Raw genomic sequence first — 18,795 nt, 5'->3', positions numbered from 1 at the left:
TTGATACATAGTGATACAAGGCCTGTTCATTTAAATACTCCGCTAATTCCATGTACTAGTAACTCACAATTATAAGGATTTCCTCATCAAATGTGTCAATAAGAAAAACACAAAATTCAGTTTGAAAATGAATGAATAGAGATTGATAGCATTATGGGAGTGGGTTTGGTACAGTGGATTTGAAAACCAGCCGCATTTTTTTAGCAGTTTTTTGTATGCTACAGTTTGACATGCATAATGCTGGCACACAGCTTTCAAACTCTACTCTTCCTTTATATATATGTGAATGCCAATGTTTGAATCACTGTGTCTTAGATTTTGGAACAAGACTAAATTTTTCTGTAGTTCTATCAGAAGTTTTTAACACCCCTCCCCTTCATGGTTATCCTAATCTAACAATGATGGCTGTTAATCCTCTATATATATGGGGGGGGGGGGGGGTGTTTGTACACAAATATCTACAAGTTGACAGGATTAACTTGAGTCTAGCTATGCGAAGGAAACCTAGAGCGAGTTCAAGATGCTTCAACATTTTGTCATAATCATGGCTGCACAGGTATACATGCATTTATTCTATTCAGAATTGAGACATAAATGTACACAATGGGAATGACCTAAACAATTAACTTTTGATTACATAAAACTGCTAATTAATTAAGTGCTTGTCTGATTTACCCAGGGTTCCATGTAACAAACTTTCACACTTGAGAAAGCATCCATATACAAATAAAGCTTGAAAACTAGAATTCAAGAGGTACATGTACATGAATCTGTCACCTGTATCATGCAAATCCAGGGTCTTGTATAAGTGAGTGACTCATATTCTTTTGTTTATGGATGGACAGTCAGAGGTTTTGAAACATTGACTTTGTTTGATAGATTTAGAGAAATACACTTTTGATGTTTTGGATGGTATCTTGCAATGTCACAACGTACAATTATTTTGAAAGAACAATTCAAATGTCGTAGTTAAGCTATTGTATATGAAAGCACTGTTTGAAACTTTAGTTACTTTCAATAAAATATATACAGAAAACATTTCATTACATCGTTATTTATTATGTGACCTGAATGACAAATAACAAACAGAATTTCTGACGGGGGAGGGGGATGCAGAAAAACGTTTGACCAACAGATATTCTCCTAAGCCCCAACCCCCTAAATTCTGCTTGTTGCTTGTTCCCTCAGAAGAGGGTTTCGCTTTCAGCTTAGGCTGTAACACACCACTTCATTTGTCATTCGTGTGCACAATACATGCCTCTCAAGTTCTGGCCAATGTTGTATATTGCTTACATTCCTAACATTCACTACAGGTTTATTACACATTGGTTTATTTCATGCTACATGATATCACCAGTACAAAACCAGATTTGGAAACAGTCCTTTTTGTATGTTTTTCTGGCCAAAATTGCCAATATTTAAATTTCATACAAGACAGCCCACATGTTGTTACTTTGTAGTGAGGGGTACAAATGTGGACCTGGTAGGATATTTTTGTTATGTGAATGATTCAACTTATGTACCAGCATCCCAAGTACATTTTACAAATATATCTGTTTCACAATTTGTCACCATTTCCCCCAAAATTTCTATTAGTTTGATACAATAGTAATAACAGAACTTTGGTCCAAAATCCTATATAAGTTGGGGTGTTACATCCTCAGCAGCTAATACATCCATTCTGATCCAACACACGTACCACCAACACAAGGACACATTTCATTCGGTACCATTTAACATCAAAATGGACCATTGGGTTTTATTTCCAAATTGAATTATAACATCACAAAATAAACAAAGAAACAAACTGATTGAACGGTGATTTGGGTTGTTTTTTTCTACAATGCCAGTTGAGATACATTTCCTTACAGCCTTTCTAATATACCATTCCAATAACTGTCCTGTGAAATACAATATTTGCCATGTAAAACTGCACTAGACTCCTCATTCATAATGTTTTAAAGTCTAGTTTCATCTTTGAATCAGTACTTTGTACAACACAAAAAGTGACACAACAAAATTGACCTATCTTTTACACAAAACATTTGGAAAAATTAAATGCCCACTTAGGAGGCTGTACTGCTAATGGCTTTTGTAAAAATGAACCTGTTCTTCACCGAGACTTTCTAACAAATTAACACCTTGAGTGGCCATTTTGTTCTTTGTTCTGACTTCATTACATACATAACTGATAATATATTCTAAAATCCAGTTTGCAAAGAAACATTGATAAACTCTATTCGTCAGTGTTGGTGACTTTCATTCAACTGATGCAACGTTTCAACTCCAGAGGGTGCTATTTACTAGAAAGGACTTTCTGGATGATGTTTGCATTCTCTGTGCTAATAACCATCTATTTAGCAATACCGATGACACCGCAAGCAAGACGAGGTCCTGCATTACCAGTCTTCAAACTTTCTTCATCACCACCTTTACCAAGATCATCACGTTTATCATGAACCTGTAATAAACAAACACAACTAGTATTATCACCGACAGGGAAACGCAACTCCAGGAAATAGAAACATTTTCATAAACTATAGGTTCTGGAGAGTCATTTCATGATTTTACATCAAATACAATTACTTGCAATTTCAGATAAACATCGAGTTGATCTTGTGCATTTATAGGGTATCTATGACTATGGGCTATTGCATCATGGGAGTCTGCAGAAACAATACATTCATGGTTACATAACAAATAGTCATGAGAGATGTTTTACACTGAAGGGAATAGGCACTTAGGAGTCATGATACATATCAATCAGCTTGAAATTTACAATTTGGTCCAAGGCAGAAAAATCAGAAGATTGCTTCATTACCAATGGGACATAATCACCCAACACTTAGAAAATAACACACAAACTAATGATGATGCACGTGAAATGGAAATCTTCACAAATGAATCCTTTCCTTCATTAGATTATTATCAGCTTGTAGTCATGGCAACACTTGAAAAACTGTAGACTTAACTCACCACAAGAGATCTACCAATGATAGAATGTTCTCCTGTTAAACTTATCATGCTGTCTGTGATGTTGACATTAGACTTTCCGTCAGCAGCTTCAATGTTGCCCAAATCACCAACATGTCTGAATTACAAATACAAAATATTATTACATATGTACCAGTGATTACTTACACTAGTGTGTACATACTGGTGGTATTTGCACTGTAGTGCAATACCAAAAAGATATGTAAATACATGTATGCAAATGATATGCATATGTACATGATATGGAAATGAGTGCAGTCATTCCTTGTACACAAAATTGCATGATCACACTGATATTTTTACAAAAATTTGCTTATTTGGATACACATATTTATACAAATCCCATGCCTCTTGAGTGCCAGTGTGGGTACTCAGGGGTATTTGCACTCATGTGGGTATTAACAGTCCAATTATTATGTATAGTGTTGGCATTATGAAAGCAGATATTTATATACATGTACGTGTTTAACAAAAGAGCTGGTACCTCTTTTCCGGTTCATCTTCTGGTCCACCGTGAGTCCTACCATGAGGATTAAAATGTGATCCAGCACTGATACAACCTGTAAATAGACAATAATTTTAACATGATGATGGCACTACCTATACGTATTGCTAGTTATGAATTTTGTTTTTAAATTCTTGTAACAATTCTTGTAACAATTCATAAAGTTCACTCATGGTATTCACATAATACATTTTTTGTTTAAAACGACCGTTTTTTAATCTGGAAACCTGGTGATTGCAAAGTCGTAGAAATCTTGGAAAACACTGGAAATCTGGAAATATTTGCTAAAGACTTATTTTCACTAATTTCGCTTGAAAAAAAAAAATGCAAAAATAACTAGTGACTAAAATGCCTTCTTGTACATAAACACAATGTACCAGTCTGATAACTAGTAAAATTAGTGTTTAAGAACTAGTTGTAAAATCGCAAAATTTTCTAGTAGCAAAAATATCTAGGTTTACAGTATATTGTCCATTGTTCCAAGAATCAATAGGACATAATATAGTAACTTTGGAATGCCAATGTAGGAAGACATGCAACTATGGAAATTTGAAATACAGTTTTTCTTAAAAAGTAACTACATTGTATATGTTCTTTGGTAGAGTAACTGTCTGAAATGATCACACAGTTGGATGTGAATCACAATTTGAAAGCAGCGTGGTGTGAAAAAAATGGCAACTGAAAACACCTGTTCAAAGTTGACTTGTGAAGTGGGCTTGGCCATAGAGGGCATGCATGAGTAGTGCTTTCAGTTAGTTTAACATATTTTCTCACAATTACTTTTTAAATCCACCAACCATATTTGTGGATTTCCCCCCAAAAGTAATCAGATCTCCATGTACATTAATTACTTCAAAGAATCTCTACCCAATTTTCATTTCAAGGTAGCCAGGATTCTTTACAAGATACTGGTGATATAGACAGACAGACAGATACACAGATACCTGGTCTAAGCAGGATATATGCCCTCCTTGTTTACACTATACAGTTTTTGTACGTAAAACATTTACTACCAGTTCTGATACTTTGACAACAACTTTGAGGAAAAATCACTTCAATTTGCATTATTTTTATAAATTACTGAAATAAGTCAGAATTTTATTCTTACCATTAGTATTGTCACCAAATTCATGAATATGGAAACCATGTAGACCAGCATCAAGTGGTTCAACAGTACCAGTCACCTTAACAGGAGCACCAACACCCTGTTCAAATATAATATACACAAAGTTGACAATAAATTACAATATACAACTAGAATTAAAGAAACAACCACTTCAAAGATGGCTTGATGGGACCAAATAAGGAATGGAGCTTAACCCCACCCACCCCCATAGATTTCTTGGTAGGGAGCAATTAAGGCATGGAGTTCACCACCCTCACCACCTTCTCCCTCTTTACAACTGTAATGTCAATTCATTTTCTTGATCTGTTTTCCAGTAGATTGTATATTCGCTAGACTTCCAAAAGTCCTTTGAAATTCCAGGACTTTCAAGGAGTTTCCAAGACTGAAACTTCAGCCATTACAACTGCATTTCAAGGGATGTATGATAAGTACACTTCTGGCAATGTATTTTATGATTGCAGTCGGTCTAGGAGTTTCTAGGACTGTATCATATGCACCATGTGTAATGATGTAGAGTTTGTCTAGTACTGTAAATAATAAAATAATATTGCTTGGTAGGTTTGAAGGTTAGAAGGAAGGATACCCGTTGCAATTATTGACAAAGTGAATGAACCAAATGGTATTTCAAATGTCACATACGCAAATCCAATTCAAAACCCCGTGAAAAGAACAGACATACATAATATTACACAGGTGGCAGAGATATAGTTATGGATGGACGGATGGAGGGAGGGAGGGAGACAGACAGACAGACAGACAGGCAGGCAGACAACACATACACACACACATACATACACACACACACACACACACACACACACACACACACACATACATACATACATACATACATACATACATACATACATACATACATACATACATACATACAAGTTTGATGATGTATGTCAATGAAGCCCCTGTTTTATAGAGATTATGCGTCCTATAAATCTTCATTATAAATCATTATAATTATCATTATATTTCAAGGTTCATTTGTTTTGGTTGTAATTCTGGGAGATGAAGTGTACCAAAATCTCTGCTTGCTCTCTCTATGGATTAGAAATAGTATGGCTAACACGCATGTAAGTACATGTGGATTCATATCTGCCTATACTCATTGAAAATGATAGATCAGCCATACACCATGTCAACAACTGATCTCACATCACGTGTGTTATATTCTTTTAAAGGTTATTTTTCTTGACCTTTGGTGCAGGAGATCAATTTATTCATGTTCATGATATGTGCCATGTATGGTGATCAAATAATGCCCACGTGAGATTTTTATGAATGGTAGGTACACTGCCTTGATCAACTCCTGATTTGTATTACAACTAGCGTATTGATTATAATCTATAAATAGATTTTAAAGACCAAGGATTCAATCCCATGTTCTCGGGAGTGGCACTAGTGTAACTTTACCACCAGTGAAGCCATATGAACTACATCTAGGGCTCCTTAGTACTTTGATTGTATTGCCTTACATGCGACCCTTGACTATGTACGCGACAACCTGTATTGGTGCTTGTATGTCTGTGGTACAGATACATTTATGTATCAATCTTTTGTTCTGGACTACCATTTTCTACCGCTCTACAAGGACTGACAAATTTGCTGAGTTACAGCAACTAATGTCAGTCTTTATGACAGATTGAAGTTTATTAATGAATAACATTTATTCAACGACATGGACCTGAGAAATCTAAATTTTACAACAAAAAAATCTGACGTCATGGAACCTGTTTTACACTTGCTTGTATTTAATACCGTAGTTAAATTGACCGTCACAAGTCAAAGTATCATTAATTAGTTTCCAGTTATGTAGCATATACAACAATTACAGTATGTTAGAATTAACACACATGGTTGGTTGAAATTTTCCAATTATTATTGTCTTGACTAATCTGGACATCCAAGACATTCAGACTCATTTTTAGGCATTCATGCACTGAATCAGGCAGTATGGCGGGAGAGCACTGTGATCTCTTTGAGACACTGTGATCTCTTTGAAATTGCATGTAATGAATAAAATTCATTCATTCATTCATTCATTCATTCAACCACCTTATCTAATATCTTTCTATATGTATTTTTTTTTTTATATAATACACACATTGTGAATAATAACAGGACAGGAAATAAATTAATTCGAATACTCAACTATTGTACTCTCTAATTCATTGCAGTAATACAGGAAATGTTGTATCATGTTAAAGTTATAATATGTTGGACCTTTGAAGGGGGGGGGGGGGGGTAGCCACAGATGCAGGTGATCACCTGCACTAAGTAAGGACAAACAGTTTCCCATAAGAACCAATAACATTTGCTACCTGTCAGTTTTTATGACCAAGAATGATTACCCCTTAATTTCACCACAGATTTTGGAGGGGTCTCCCTATGATTTTAATCCCAGGATCTCACATTCATGTCATCAGTGAAGCCATAAGGATTACAAAGGATTATTCTTTTATGTTCTCAACCAACCAACTTTGTTTAATTAAAGCACTGCCAGATTATTGTTTTTTTCACCAAAATGTTAATCATAATTGGAGATAAAGTTAGGATCATGTACATATCAATCAATTAATATCAGTTATTAGCATAAGTATTCATGTTCATGATTGAACATGCTGTTTTGGAATAGTTCATAGTTATCATGTGTTCTCCATTTTTATATACTTTTCAAAAATATACAAACATTTTTATATTCATGCATTCTGGTTATAAAATTGCTTGACAAAGTGATAAACTATTTTCACAACTTGTTCAGAATTTCCATGGATTTCATGCAATTCAATCTGTATCCAATAATTTATATATACCAGTACTATTTGCTGGGTTTGCCATAGCACCTACTGCCATTTTTTCTCAAATCAATTTATCACAAATCTTATATTTGTGCACCTCTAAGGGTAATGGGAGGAGGGTGGGTGGTAACTAGTATAGTAGCTGAAGTGTATTTGTAAGTGTAGGTCTTTACCACAGTACTCAAATGATTGGAAGACCATGGGCAGTAATTGCTGTAGAACATATGTACCTGTAATTGTGGGTCAGGTAAAAATAAATGTGTGTCAAATGACCCAAAAAAAACCTCTGGCCGCATCACTGCTTGGGATGTATATCAACTCTATCCCAGCATGGAAACCATTATCAAATTACTTATTGCATTACTGACCACATCACATGCATTTGTTTTCTTGTGTAGAGTGTGCAGTACCCAAGATATGTGTCTATCATACTATAGCACACAAATTACTCTAGTACACTACTAGTTTGCTAGGATGTTGTCCCTATAAAGTATAATATTATATATATATATATATTGGTTTGACTATATACTACGAGTACTAGTATATGTTACTTCATGTGTAATAAAGCAAATACTACTTCTCAACTGTCTCTTTCACATGGAGCTACAAATAATAATTTGGCTGAAGTAGGGTAACTCTAAAGCAGCTCTTGGTCATGTGGTAGTGGATGATACTAGTGAATCAACTGTTTTAAAGGGCCTCACTGTTTCTCTTGTTTGAATACAAATGTAGTATTATTTTATGTTTGACTAATTATATGATTTTCTGTATCTAAGACTACGAGGCTGAATTTAAGGCTCAATATCAGACGAGTCTCACATTGTCCTCCGATCTGAATCGGAGACTAATTTTATACACGTTCCGATTGTACATATTAACCTTTGAACTTCACAGCGTGATCCTTGTCAGCCATTTTACGGACAAAATACGGCGAACAGTAACTGCGTGCGCTGCACTCAATTCTTCAGAGTTCTATCACAAAAACGTGGCTACAGCAAATTTTGTACTGGTTCACACATGTTGCATCCAACTGATACACAAGAGGTCCTCTCATCTCTCAATTGTTCTCTCATTTGGTCAATCAACGGCCAACAGACTTGTTCGATGTTCGGCCACCAGTTCAGTCCAATTACGTTCCTCCACTACCTGGGAGAACCACATCAAACATGCAAAGCAATCGAATCCATTGCTATGCTTCCAGTGACATACCCATTTATATGTCGCATGGTTTTACCTGCACTGCGACATTAGTTATATAGAATAACATAGTGGCATCATTTTTTTAGAGAAAAAGTGTTGAGCTTTCGACAAGAATTGGGAATCTACCACATAAGTGATAAATCAATACTATGCGATTACTTATTGCATACACTACACTACTTATACTGTACATCCCCATCCACGTCTGGAGCTCGGAGACATGGACGTGGGAACACATGTGTTGTAATTTGTGGGCGGGGCATATTGCCTTGAACTTGGGAACACACTCACCTCTTGTTCGAAGTTGATTACTCCTCCTACTTTCTCCCCCTTCAACACGCAAACAGCTTTGATTAGAGGCATGGCTGAATCGACAGTAATGTACTAGGGTACTGATGGTTCGAGTACAGCTTCTATAATGGCAATGTGAACGCACAGCACACTACAATGAAGGACTTTCGTGCGGTGTGCAAAACCTTAACGGGGTCGTGGTTACAAGTACGTTGTGGTTGTTGTGTTTGATCAAATCGTATCGTAAACAAATTAAAGTACAACAGACATAAATAAAGTCTGAGGTCAGAGTTTAAATTGCCAGGAAGAGAACGTTTCAAAAAATCAAAAAGTAATGAACAGCCATTTTGCTGATTCGCAAAATATCTTCTTTTTAGAAGAAATAAAATAATGAAGGAAAATAAATATCAATATGTATATCTAAATATGTATTAATTGTATGTACAATAAATTGTCATTATTGATGACCAATTCTTAAAAAATATGTTATGAAATGAACAAGCAAATCACAAATAATGCTGAGTCACACTTTTATCCGCAATCATCGTCCGGGGGTCATTCGCGAGAAAAATAGCGTATCTAGTGACCCGTTACATTTCAATTTTAACAAGGCTATTAAGTGTAATGAATATTCACTAAAATTGACATCTGTAGACGTTGTAGGGTGGACTCCGATTGTAACATAGCATACTTTACCACCGGAAATTTAGTATGTGTCTGTCCTCATATATATTTTATTATTTAGACCCCGGAAGGCAACCAAGCCTGTCTTGTATTGAATCCCCACTGGAGGGCGCTAGCGCTAACGGCATCATCCAGCCACTACAACACTTCAAATGACTGACCAGTCAAGTCACTATACTACTAGTATCATTCAAAATACATTTCCATTTAAATCATCAATCAAAGAATAATTGAATATGGTCTTCAATACCTCAATTATCATACATCCTGTTTATAAATGATTTTCCTATTAATTATACTAATTAATAAAGAGCACTAATTTACCATGTATGTTTTTATGTAACATGGAATGTATTTAATAAGGTAAGGAAGTTTCCAAGTACTTTTCCATTTCAATACCCAATGATAGACATACTATGTGCAGGGGTTTTGACAAAAAATGTATGCCTATATAAGTCTGCAAAGCCAAAAATCACAATTTTTGACACAAAACATACATTTCAACAATTTTCCATCTAAGTAATGTGCCCACCAAATATCGATGAAATCGGTGGGGCGATTTTTGACTCATATACCATTTTCACACACACACACACACACACACACACACATGCACGCACGCACGCACGCACGCACATACATACATACACATATCTATTTCAACATACCCATTCAGTTCAATAGTGCTATAATGACAAAATGACTGTGTGAATATTAACAGCATAGTATTTACTATCTGAATTCACTTTTATAAAATTTCAATGAGGTCACAATTCATGCATTTTCATTTTCAATGTTTTTGGGCTTACTTCAATTTTAATGTCTCTTATTATGCAAAGATGATGTAGGTGCTTTAAATACCACCAGCACCATGGGGGGGGGGGTGCATGGGAGAGAGTGTCTATGACAAAAATCATTACTAGATTCAAGCCTATTTTGAAGAAAAACGAAATAAAAAGTGTAGTACCGTACTGGAGTGTACATGGTCATTGCATGTGCATAGAATGCATTTGGTGATACAGTTTCCATATTTGACCAATATCTCAAATGAAAATGAAATATCACCAAGGGCATTCCTTCTAGTAGTACTACTACTATGCTTACACATACACTCAAGTACAGTACTTGTTGGCCTACATTTTTTTTAGAATTCGTCTAACCTAGCAACGATTTTTGTCGTAGACACTCTTCATGTATTTTGATGTTGGAGAGGACACGTTTAAGACATCAAATCTAAAACTAAATGCTATTTTCAAAAAAGAAAACTAACACTCGCTAGCAAAGGACTTCCCTTCGATTGCGCCCCCACATGGTGAATCAGAGAAAACTAATATGTGACTTATGGGTTTTTAAGTGATGATTCCTGGTTTTAGCATCTGATTTAATTGTGGCAATATTTGCCTCCTGTCTCTATCCTACCCCAGGTGTGTGTGTGTGCGTGCGTGCGTGCGTGTGTGTGTGTTAGCCTCTCACAATCCAATCTCCTTACACAGTCAGTGATTCGCTACTTCACTGGTTTCACCCATCACAATCATCACATTGAGGGGTTAGTCTTCTTGGGTGCATCGTACAAGGGGGCTGGACTACAGTACATAGCTAATGGTAAAAGTGATGTGCCGGTACTAAAAGTCAATCTAATGAATCCAATGTGACTGTACAACAGTCTAGTGTGTATGTGTACTTATTTTTTGAAAAGAAGAAAAGAGAATTTGCTGATACATGTTTTGTTCCTGGTAATGTTTAATTGCACACACAGTATTTTCTGTCAGTTCTAGGAGTTATCATCACTTTTATTACATGTATTAAGTGAGCATATTGTTATAAATATAAACTTTGTCAACAGAATAAAAGCTTCTGCATGAAAAGAAAGAAAATACTCAGTCTGAATAACTTCAAATTGTGGTGTGAGTTACAAAAAGGCCAAATTGAAAGAAATGCACTTCTGTCATCTTGTTCTCACTCTCATCTTTTCCTTTTGGGCATCCATTTATAAACGGCTGCTGTTGTTTTGGTTTCATCTTTCTCTTTCTTCATCTGTCTTCTATCCTGTAAAGTGATATTGACAAATATTAAATTTAGACAAAATAGAACAAGTTGCATATCAATACTTTAAAGAATACCCATAATCGCCATGCATTCAAGACAAATCTAAAACACCATATTTTACATATTTGATTCATTTTTTCCTGTCTTCTGCCTTCCATTGTTGTTGTTTCCTTCATTTTCAGTGCATAGTGTATTGTTCACACTTCATTTAATTTGATAATTGTACGCTGTAACTATATATATATTTATATTTATTTATTAACTTAGGACCATGGACTAGATTAGTCCCCAGCAGACTATATCCATGGTCCTCACCAGGAATATTTTGCTCTTCTTTTTTTGTTTTCTTTTAGTCTTAGTGTAATTATTAGCTGGAAGTAATATTGTCAGAACTTTTAGCTTATTGACCTATTTGCTTTTCCTGCTCCTCTTTTTTTTCTGTTATGTACCATTTGTACAATTTCTGGTGAAATAAATAATACACCCAAAAAAAAATAGCCTCACCTACTTAACAGACACATCATGGACAAGGTAATATTTAAACTTATGATTACAAAAATGGCTGTAAATGTCTGACCATGTTTCGCATTAATTATACTTGATCAGGGACTTCAAGATAGAAATATCTGCAACATTGATGTCAAACAGTGAGACATTAGCTCACACATTTCAAAAGTGTAAATTCAAAATTAAGAACAAAGGAATAAAAACACTCATCCAAAATTCAAACATGCTCCTGAATAGAACATAGAACTCTTGTCCAGCAAACACTTCAGTGAAAATAAGTGAAAATAAGTCTTTAGCGAAGATTTCCAGATTTTCTACATAACTTTGAGTGTTTCAGGTATTCCATTCTACATTAATTAAATTGATAACATTGAATTTATATTACGAACCATTAAATGGCTTTCTCTGAACTAATACTTACATGTAAATTTTTCTTGGTTTCCATTTTTTGCACCACAATGTTCAGTTCTTTTTCCCGGTTCATTCGACTGGTAAGTTCTTTGTATTGTTTGTTTCTTTGTTTGGCTAAATACTGTAAATATAAAAAGCAAAGATTACAAGATGCAATACATGTAACTCACACAGTCTCAAAAGACTGTATTTCACTTGAAGGAACATGTTTAGACCATTGTACACATTGCAAGATTTCTAGCTGCTTCTCACCCAGATTCTAATTTGGGAAAAAAAAACTAACAAGTTTTACAATAATTTCAATACACAATAATAAAGTGCTTCAAGAACATCAAAAGTGTAATAAATATCAGTGATAGAAAAGTAACTTTACCTCTAATGTATCGTGATCTGTTTGTCCCTGTATTCTTGTCTTCTTCAACATCTCTGTTGTTGGTCTGTTATATCGTCTATGGAGCAACTCAGGAAGTGTGTCAAGGTGTTTAGCTGGGTCAAAATCTTTAGCTGCCAACAATATACAAACAACATACACACATCAATAAAAATAGATGTAATATTTTGATAATTCCTTTGTTTAGACCATAGAAATGGAGTGCAATATGGGGCCTTTGTACTAAATAGTGACAGAAACTAATTTCACCTTGTTTATCCAAGATTTCTAATCTTTTAAATCAAACACTAGAACAAACATGCAAGAAAAGGTAAGGGTGCCAATACTTAACTCTCTGTTTGAGTGTTTCTCATCGGAACACCTTAAAAATTATGGGTTGGTCAATCGGTCGGTTGAAAATAACAATAAAATAAATGTATGAATAACTTGTTGGTGATACTTTCAGTTTATAATCATACTTTAACAGTTTGAATGACTTAGAAGTGACTGTAAAACAAACAGTTTACAATGCATGTAGTTTACTTTCAGAGATCAATAAATGTTATTAATCGTTCAGGGCAGCGTCAGTGGTAACATCATGTATGTGATAGTGCTATGGTTGATGAGTCAGTGTGCTTCCCCACCAATCACCCCCCCCCCCAAAAAAAAAATAATAAATAAATAAAATAAATAAATAAATAAATAAATAAAAAGCGCGTCACCGCATCATTCTTGAAATTTCCCTAGGACAAGAAACAAACTCTTTTGTATTTTTGGCCTAAGGTTGTGTCGTGAGAAACAATTAAGTAAGGCTGCCCTATGAACCAGATGCTCCAAAGAGACCACTGGAGAGGTAAACATACCCCAATTATTACTGGCATGTTTTTGACATGTTCATGTTTACCAAAGTTACAGCCTGTCAAGAGTTAAACCACACGGTGAAGAGAAACCTGACTTCCAATGAATACCCTGAGTACGTCATACTTCATGGTGTTCTGTCATACAATATCCCATCAACCTATGATCATACTGAACACATATTGCCTGGCCATGAGGGCTATAGCACCTGTTTATTACACCCGAGGGACTGTGAGTTACCAGAATTACATGCTATTTCCCTCGGCCTTCGGCCTCGGGAGTAATAAACGGGTGCTATAGCCCAAATGTAGGCCAGGCAATATGTGTTTTATAATATACCTCATGAAAATCTTGCCCTCTTCTCTTGAGGTTGGCAGACATCGTTCGAAGCTGCCATTTTGACCTGCTGTGAACGCGCAGTGGTCACGTGACCATGTAATGGTTGATGGAACTATTTCCCTAGGGAAATAGTCATTCTATTTTCCTATCACGTGACTGATTCTAGCAAATCATGGCACAGCATTATCACTAGGTATATTATAAATAATGCTATTGATATCAACTACATGTTGTAGAGTTAATTTTTTTTCTACCATTTTACAACTGTTCAACAGCATTATGAGACTTCTTACCTTCCTTGACACTATCTACAAAGAAAGTGTGTCTATTTTGTGATTTATCCAAAGTACCGTCTAACATGTGATGATTGGCTTTAAGTTTATCAATTTTCTGAAATCAAAGGGAGAAAGTGAGATATAATGTGAAACAATGTACAGCAACATTTATGTACCTGACCTCTTTTAAAAGTGATCACACAATCACAAAATATATATATAAAATAGTGTTGTGTGGTGTTGTAGCATAACTCATTGTACTGTAATTCATTTTAACTGGAAAAATAAACTCAGTTTGCAGTTTGCACCAAAACTGGAATTTTTACACCAATAGGAACATCGCCAACAACTGTCAAATCATTTACAAATGTTATAACACACAAGCAGCTCAAAAGTTTTTCAGAATTTGAACTGCTTGTGTTATAGTTATAACCTTTGTAATCTACCAAGCTGATGAAGAATTTTGGTGTACTGCCAAATAATTTTGCCCAGTATTTTCTTGTCTCTCTCCAATGTCTATAGTTCTACCTGATTACTAGATTCATGTCAGGAATCACGTCACATACTTATAACTAAGAAAACAGATATGTGAGGTCCTGTTTTGTAAATGCATTAATTTTGAACCAAATGATAGTATGATAGGGTTAGCATGAACGCTTTTTGTCCATGTGAATGTTCAACACATGTATGTATTACATTAAAATTTTGTTCCAAACACAAACTTGAAAATGGTTCCTTGAAATTTTGGATTGCATACTTCAGTCTTTGTCAACAGATTGACCCATTGTTGACAATATGTCTGTTGACAAAAAACATAACAAAGACGTTGTAGTCAAAAATTTCAGGTAACAATTTTCAAGTTTGTGTAGGAACAACAGATTATGTAATCCATCGGATTATCAACAGACGGATTTTCATTTGAAGAAAGTTCAATGTCTTGTTAAATTACCTTCATTTCAACAGTTCTCTTGTAATTTACATATTTTAAATCTTGAGATTGGATTAACTTCATCTGCTCATCTGTGACAGTCTCCTCTTTTTCTTTATCTCTATGGATGCCATCCTGTGTAATACATGATATTTACATATCAGCGGACTTTTTGTTAAGGTCATAGAACCCTGACAAGAAAATCACATAAAGTAAAATTGCAGATGTATTTGTCAACCCCTTCTCAACACTGATCTGTATTACTTCTATACTTCAAGGGTTTTCAGTGGCCGAGTGGTTAAACCATTTGCCTCTTACCACTGCGGTTGGGGTCTGAACCCATTTAGGCTTTTCATTAAATTTTACCACACTGTAAGTAAGAAGAGTGTCATTCAGTTTTTGACTCTATCGAACAAGGTTTTTGCCGGGTGCTCTGGTTTCCTCCTGCATCAACACTGAATCCATGAGGGATGGCCCTCACTGGACTTCTTGGGAGATAAGTGTTTATATACTTAAAGAACTATCTAGTGTAAATAAAGATTATTATTATTATTATTATTATTATTATTATTATTATTATTATCATTATATCATTATTACTTCAAATCTACAGACTGAGCCATTCAGGATTTTGGATAAAACTGTGTTACGCATTCATGCTAGATTTCAGTCATGTGAGACTTCACAGATTTTTATGTACAAACCATAGACCCTCCACCAACGTACAAACCACAGACCCTCCACCAACGTACAAACCATAGACCCTCCACCAACGTACAAACCACAGACCCTCCACCAACGTACAAACCACAGACCCTCCACCAACGTACAAACCACAGACCCTCCACCAACGTACAAACCAATAAAATACATCACACAAATATAACAAGCAATAAATCCTAAATTTGCAAGTGTGGTATATGACTTACAACAAACATTCAAACAATGTTTACAAGTTCCAAATCCATTTCCAGGGAAACATTGCCCAAATCATTTGTCTTTAACACTATCTCTTCATTGAGAAATGTTACCTATATATTTACAAACAGTTTGAATGAATGACTGAATCCACAATACTTACCACTAACTTAGAATTCACCATTTTAAAATAAAACTCCTCTGGATTTTTGTCCAAGGCTTTCTTCTTTAGTGCTTTTATAAAGTTTCTTTTCTTGTGATGGTCTCTGGATTCAAGAAACAAATAGTTTACTTTTGCAATTTTAACTTCAGTCTGTACAATGTGCTGAGACGCATGTGTAGTGTGTGTGTTTCTTATAATAAATAAATAATAATAACAATAATAATAATAATAATAATAATAGTTAAAAGCAACATGAATGCTCTCATTTTAAAAGTACTTTAATCTGTTTGTGAACAATTATTACATCATTACTATCTGTTAGTTACTAGAGAGGTTTGACTGTAGGTAGCTATGTGTATTCTATGTGCATATCATTAGTCATGTGATACAATAGGTAACAAACACATGCCATAGCAGATGTCAATATGAAAAGGGTGGTAAACATGTAACTGTAAATATGTGTTAAGTTTTTGCCAGTTTTCTTTTATTAAATGTTGTAATTTTGAAATCAAAGTTCAGAAATGTAACAATAAACTACTACTAGTAATTGTTGATTTTTCTGCAGGAACTTGGCAGGAAAATGTCTAAAATACCGACAAGTTTGGAAAACAGTGGCACATCTTCTGAACAGAAGATATGCTAACATGTGCACCCATCTTTCACCGTCTTTTAAGTTTGTGTTCTGAACACATATCTAAACACTACTCTGTGTCACATAACGTGTACACCTGCGTCTCCTGTGTGCATTACACATTATATTCTAAGGAACTACATACCTTGCTCTTAATTTGTAGTCTTTCTTCTTCTCAAGTAGACCAAGGTGCTGTCTACTAGAAAGCTGCAATATAAATAACAATATCAGAATTACTTTATCTATCTGATTTGAACAGGAACTTCTATTGGAGGAATGATAATAACCATGGACTGACTTAAAATTAAAGTGGTCATATGGATGAGGATTGGGTATTCACTTTATAAAACTATTTTATTTTGGCGTCATACTTGAAAAATCAATTTGAAACAATATATGCAAAGTCCTTGTTTGAAACTCAATAAATTGCAAAAGATTAATGAAATATGTAAAACCTTTGTTATTATTGTATGTACAATTACAATCTTTTTATAAGATAAGATAAGATATACTTTCATTATTGTCCACTAAACATGGAAATTTACCTTTGACACCAGGGGATAAAAACAATGAAACATACATTTTAAAGCTTTTTGCTGGTTATTGAGTTCACACACTTGGTCCGTGTTGTTTCATATGATTTTTTCAAGTAGAAGTCATGATAAAATAATTTTATAAATTAAAAATCCAAAATAGATACCAATCCCTCATCCACATGGCCACTAACCCCTAAAAGTCTAATTCTAATAACAAACCACACGCCAAAAATGGCAAAATAAACACACACACAAAACATTAAAATATTCCGTTCCTAGTTCATTCTGATACAGTTTAAAAATCTCTCAATATCACTCCTGCATACAGATGACTTAAAGATATCCCTGCTTGGATGGCGTACGGAGGCTCCACTACATCCATACAAGTAGGGCTTGTAGAGAGAGCTTCCGGAGAGAGCTCTGCAAATGTCCACGAGCTAACTCAAACAGAATTGTGTCTGTAAACTCATGGATCTATTATTGAATCTAACAATAATAGATCCATGGTAACCTGTGTACGTAGCTATGTCAGTATGTGTATGGATCTATTATTGAACCTTCTCAATAATAGATCCATAGTGTAGATCCATGTAGTCCTGCTTGCAGACGGTGCACGGGTCTAGATTACTGACATGACGACTTACTCCGTATGCATGCAAGCAGGACTAAAGATCCATACTGATATTAAAACGTTACCTGTCCACGCTCCCTATGGGTCCTCTGACCAGACTTGGCAGCTTTCTTCAAAGATGACATTTCAGATTTGGCTGAGCATCAACAGACCCAGTTTCACTGACTGAATAAACACTGAATTACTTCAACAACGTCCCAAAAATTGGCAATGGTACCAACACAAACACATGTTTCATACACACGTGGACGCCATTTTCTTCAAAACATATACCCGGGTTACCACTTGGTGGCGTAATTCTGTAACCTTTGACTCTCTCTCTCTCTCTCTCTCTCTCTCTCTCTCTCTCTCTCTCTCTCTCTCTCTCTCTCTCTCTCTCTCTCTCTCTCTCTCTCTCTCTCTCTCCTATTAAATATATTTGCACCATTTTGATATTTGAGGTATTCGCCACATTTTTATTTTATATTTGATGAGATTGCTGGGGGGGGGGGGGGGGGGTTTCTGTCTAGCCATGATTTTTTAAGGAACATAAAATAATCATCTTGAAAAATTTCTAAAAATAAGATTTT

The 18,795-nt window shown here is 35.1% G+C and overlaps 2 protein-coding genes across 2 annotated transcripts; both read right to left on the bottom strand.

The window, feature by feature from the left end:
* Positions 1-1,736: 1,736 nt before the first annotated feature.
* On the bottom strand, positions 1,737-9,087 carry LOC144432526 (superoxide dismutase [Cu-Zn]-like). Its single transcript, XM_078120751.1, has 5 exons — positions 8,930-9,087; positions 4,608-4,704; positions 3,479-3,554; positions 2,977-3,091; positions 1,737-2,461 (listed from the first exon to the last, which is right to left on the bottom strand). Exons 1-5 carry the CDS (start codon positions 8,999-9,001, stop codon positions 2,354-2,356), a joined length of 468 nt encoding a protein of 155 aa, XP_077976877.1. The 5' UTR covers positions 9,002-9,087; the 3' UTR covers positions 1,737-2,353.
* A 2,213-nt stretch (positions 9,088-11,300) lies between these two features.
* LOC144432879 (putative U3 small nucleolar RNA-associated protein 11) lies at positions 11,301-18,474 on the bottom strand. The gene is made up of 8 exons (XM_078121176.1): positions 18,292-18,474; positions 17,205-17,266; positions 16,429-16,531; positions 15,369-15,482; positions 14,438-14,534; positions 12,951-13,081; positions 12,588-12,698; positions 11,301-11,659 (listed from the first exon to the last, which is right to left on the bottom strand). The coding sequence occupies exons 1-8, from the start codon at positions 18,349-18,351 to the stop codon at positions 11,576-11,578; spliced, it is 762 nt and encodes a 253-aa protein (XP_077977302.1). The 5' UTR covers positions 18,352-18,474; the 3' UTR covers positions 11,301-11,575.
* Between the last annotated feature and the right edge of the window lie 321 nt (positions 18,475-18,795).

This window comes from Glandiceps talaboti, chromosome 3 (assembly GCF_964340395.1).
Source record: "Glandiceps talaboti chromosome 3, keGlaTala1.1, whole genome shotgun sequence".
Lineage (NCBI taxonomy): Eukaryota > Metazoa > Hemichordata > Enteropneusta > Spengelidae > Glandiceps > Glandiceps talaboti.
This window is presented reverse-complemented; position numbering and strand designations above follow the sequence as displayed.

Bases quoted from the DNA above. Each gene is read 5' to 3' on its own strand.
- LOC144432526 (XM_078120751.1), bottom strand. From the start codon at position 9,001: ATGCCTCTAATCAAAGCTGTTTGCGTGTTGAAGGGGGAGAAAGTAGGA. The intron at 4,705-8,929 runs GTGAGTGTGTTC...ATATTTGAACAG, and splicing joins TAATCAACTTCGAACAAGAG to GGTGTTGGTGCTCCTGTTAA. The intron at 3,555-4,607 runs GTAAGAATAAAA...GTCTATTTACAG, and splicing joins ATTTGGTGACAATACTAATG to GTTGTATCAGTGCTGGATCA.
- LOC144432879 (XM_078121176.1), bottom strand. From the start codon at position 18,351: ATGTCATCTTTGAAGAAAGCTGCCAAGTCTGGTCAGAGGACCCATAGG. The intron at 17,267-18,291 runs GTAACGTTTTAA...TTTATATTGCAG, and splicing joins CCCATAGGGAGCGTGGACAG to CTTTCTAGTAGACAGCACCT. The intron at 11,660-12,587 runs GTAAGTATTAGT...ATCACTTTACAG, and splicing joins AAACCAAGAAAAATTTACAT to GATAGAAGACAGATGAAGAA.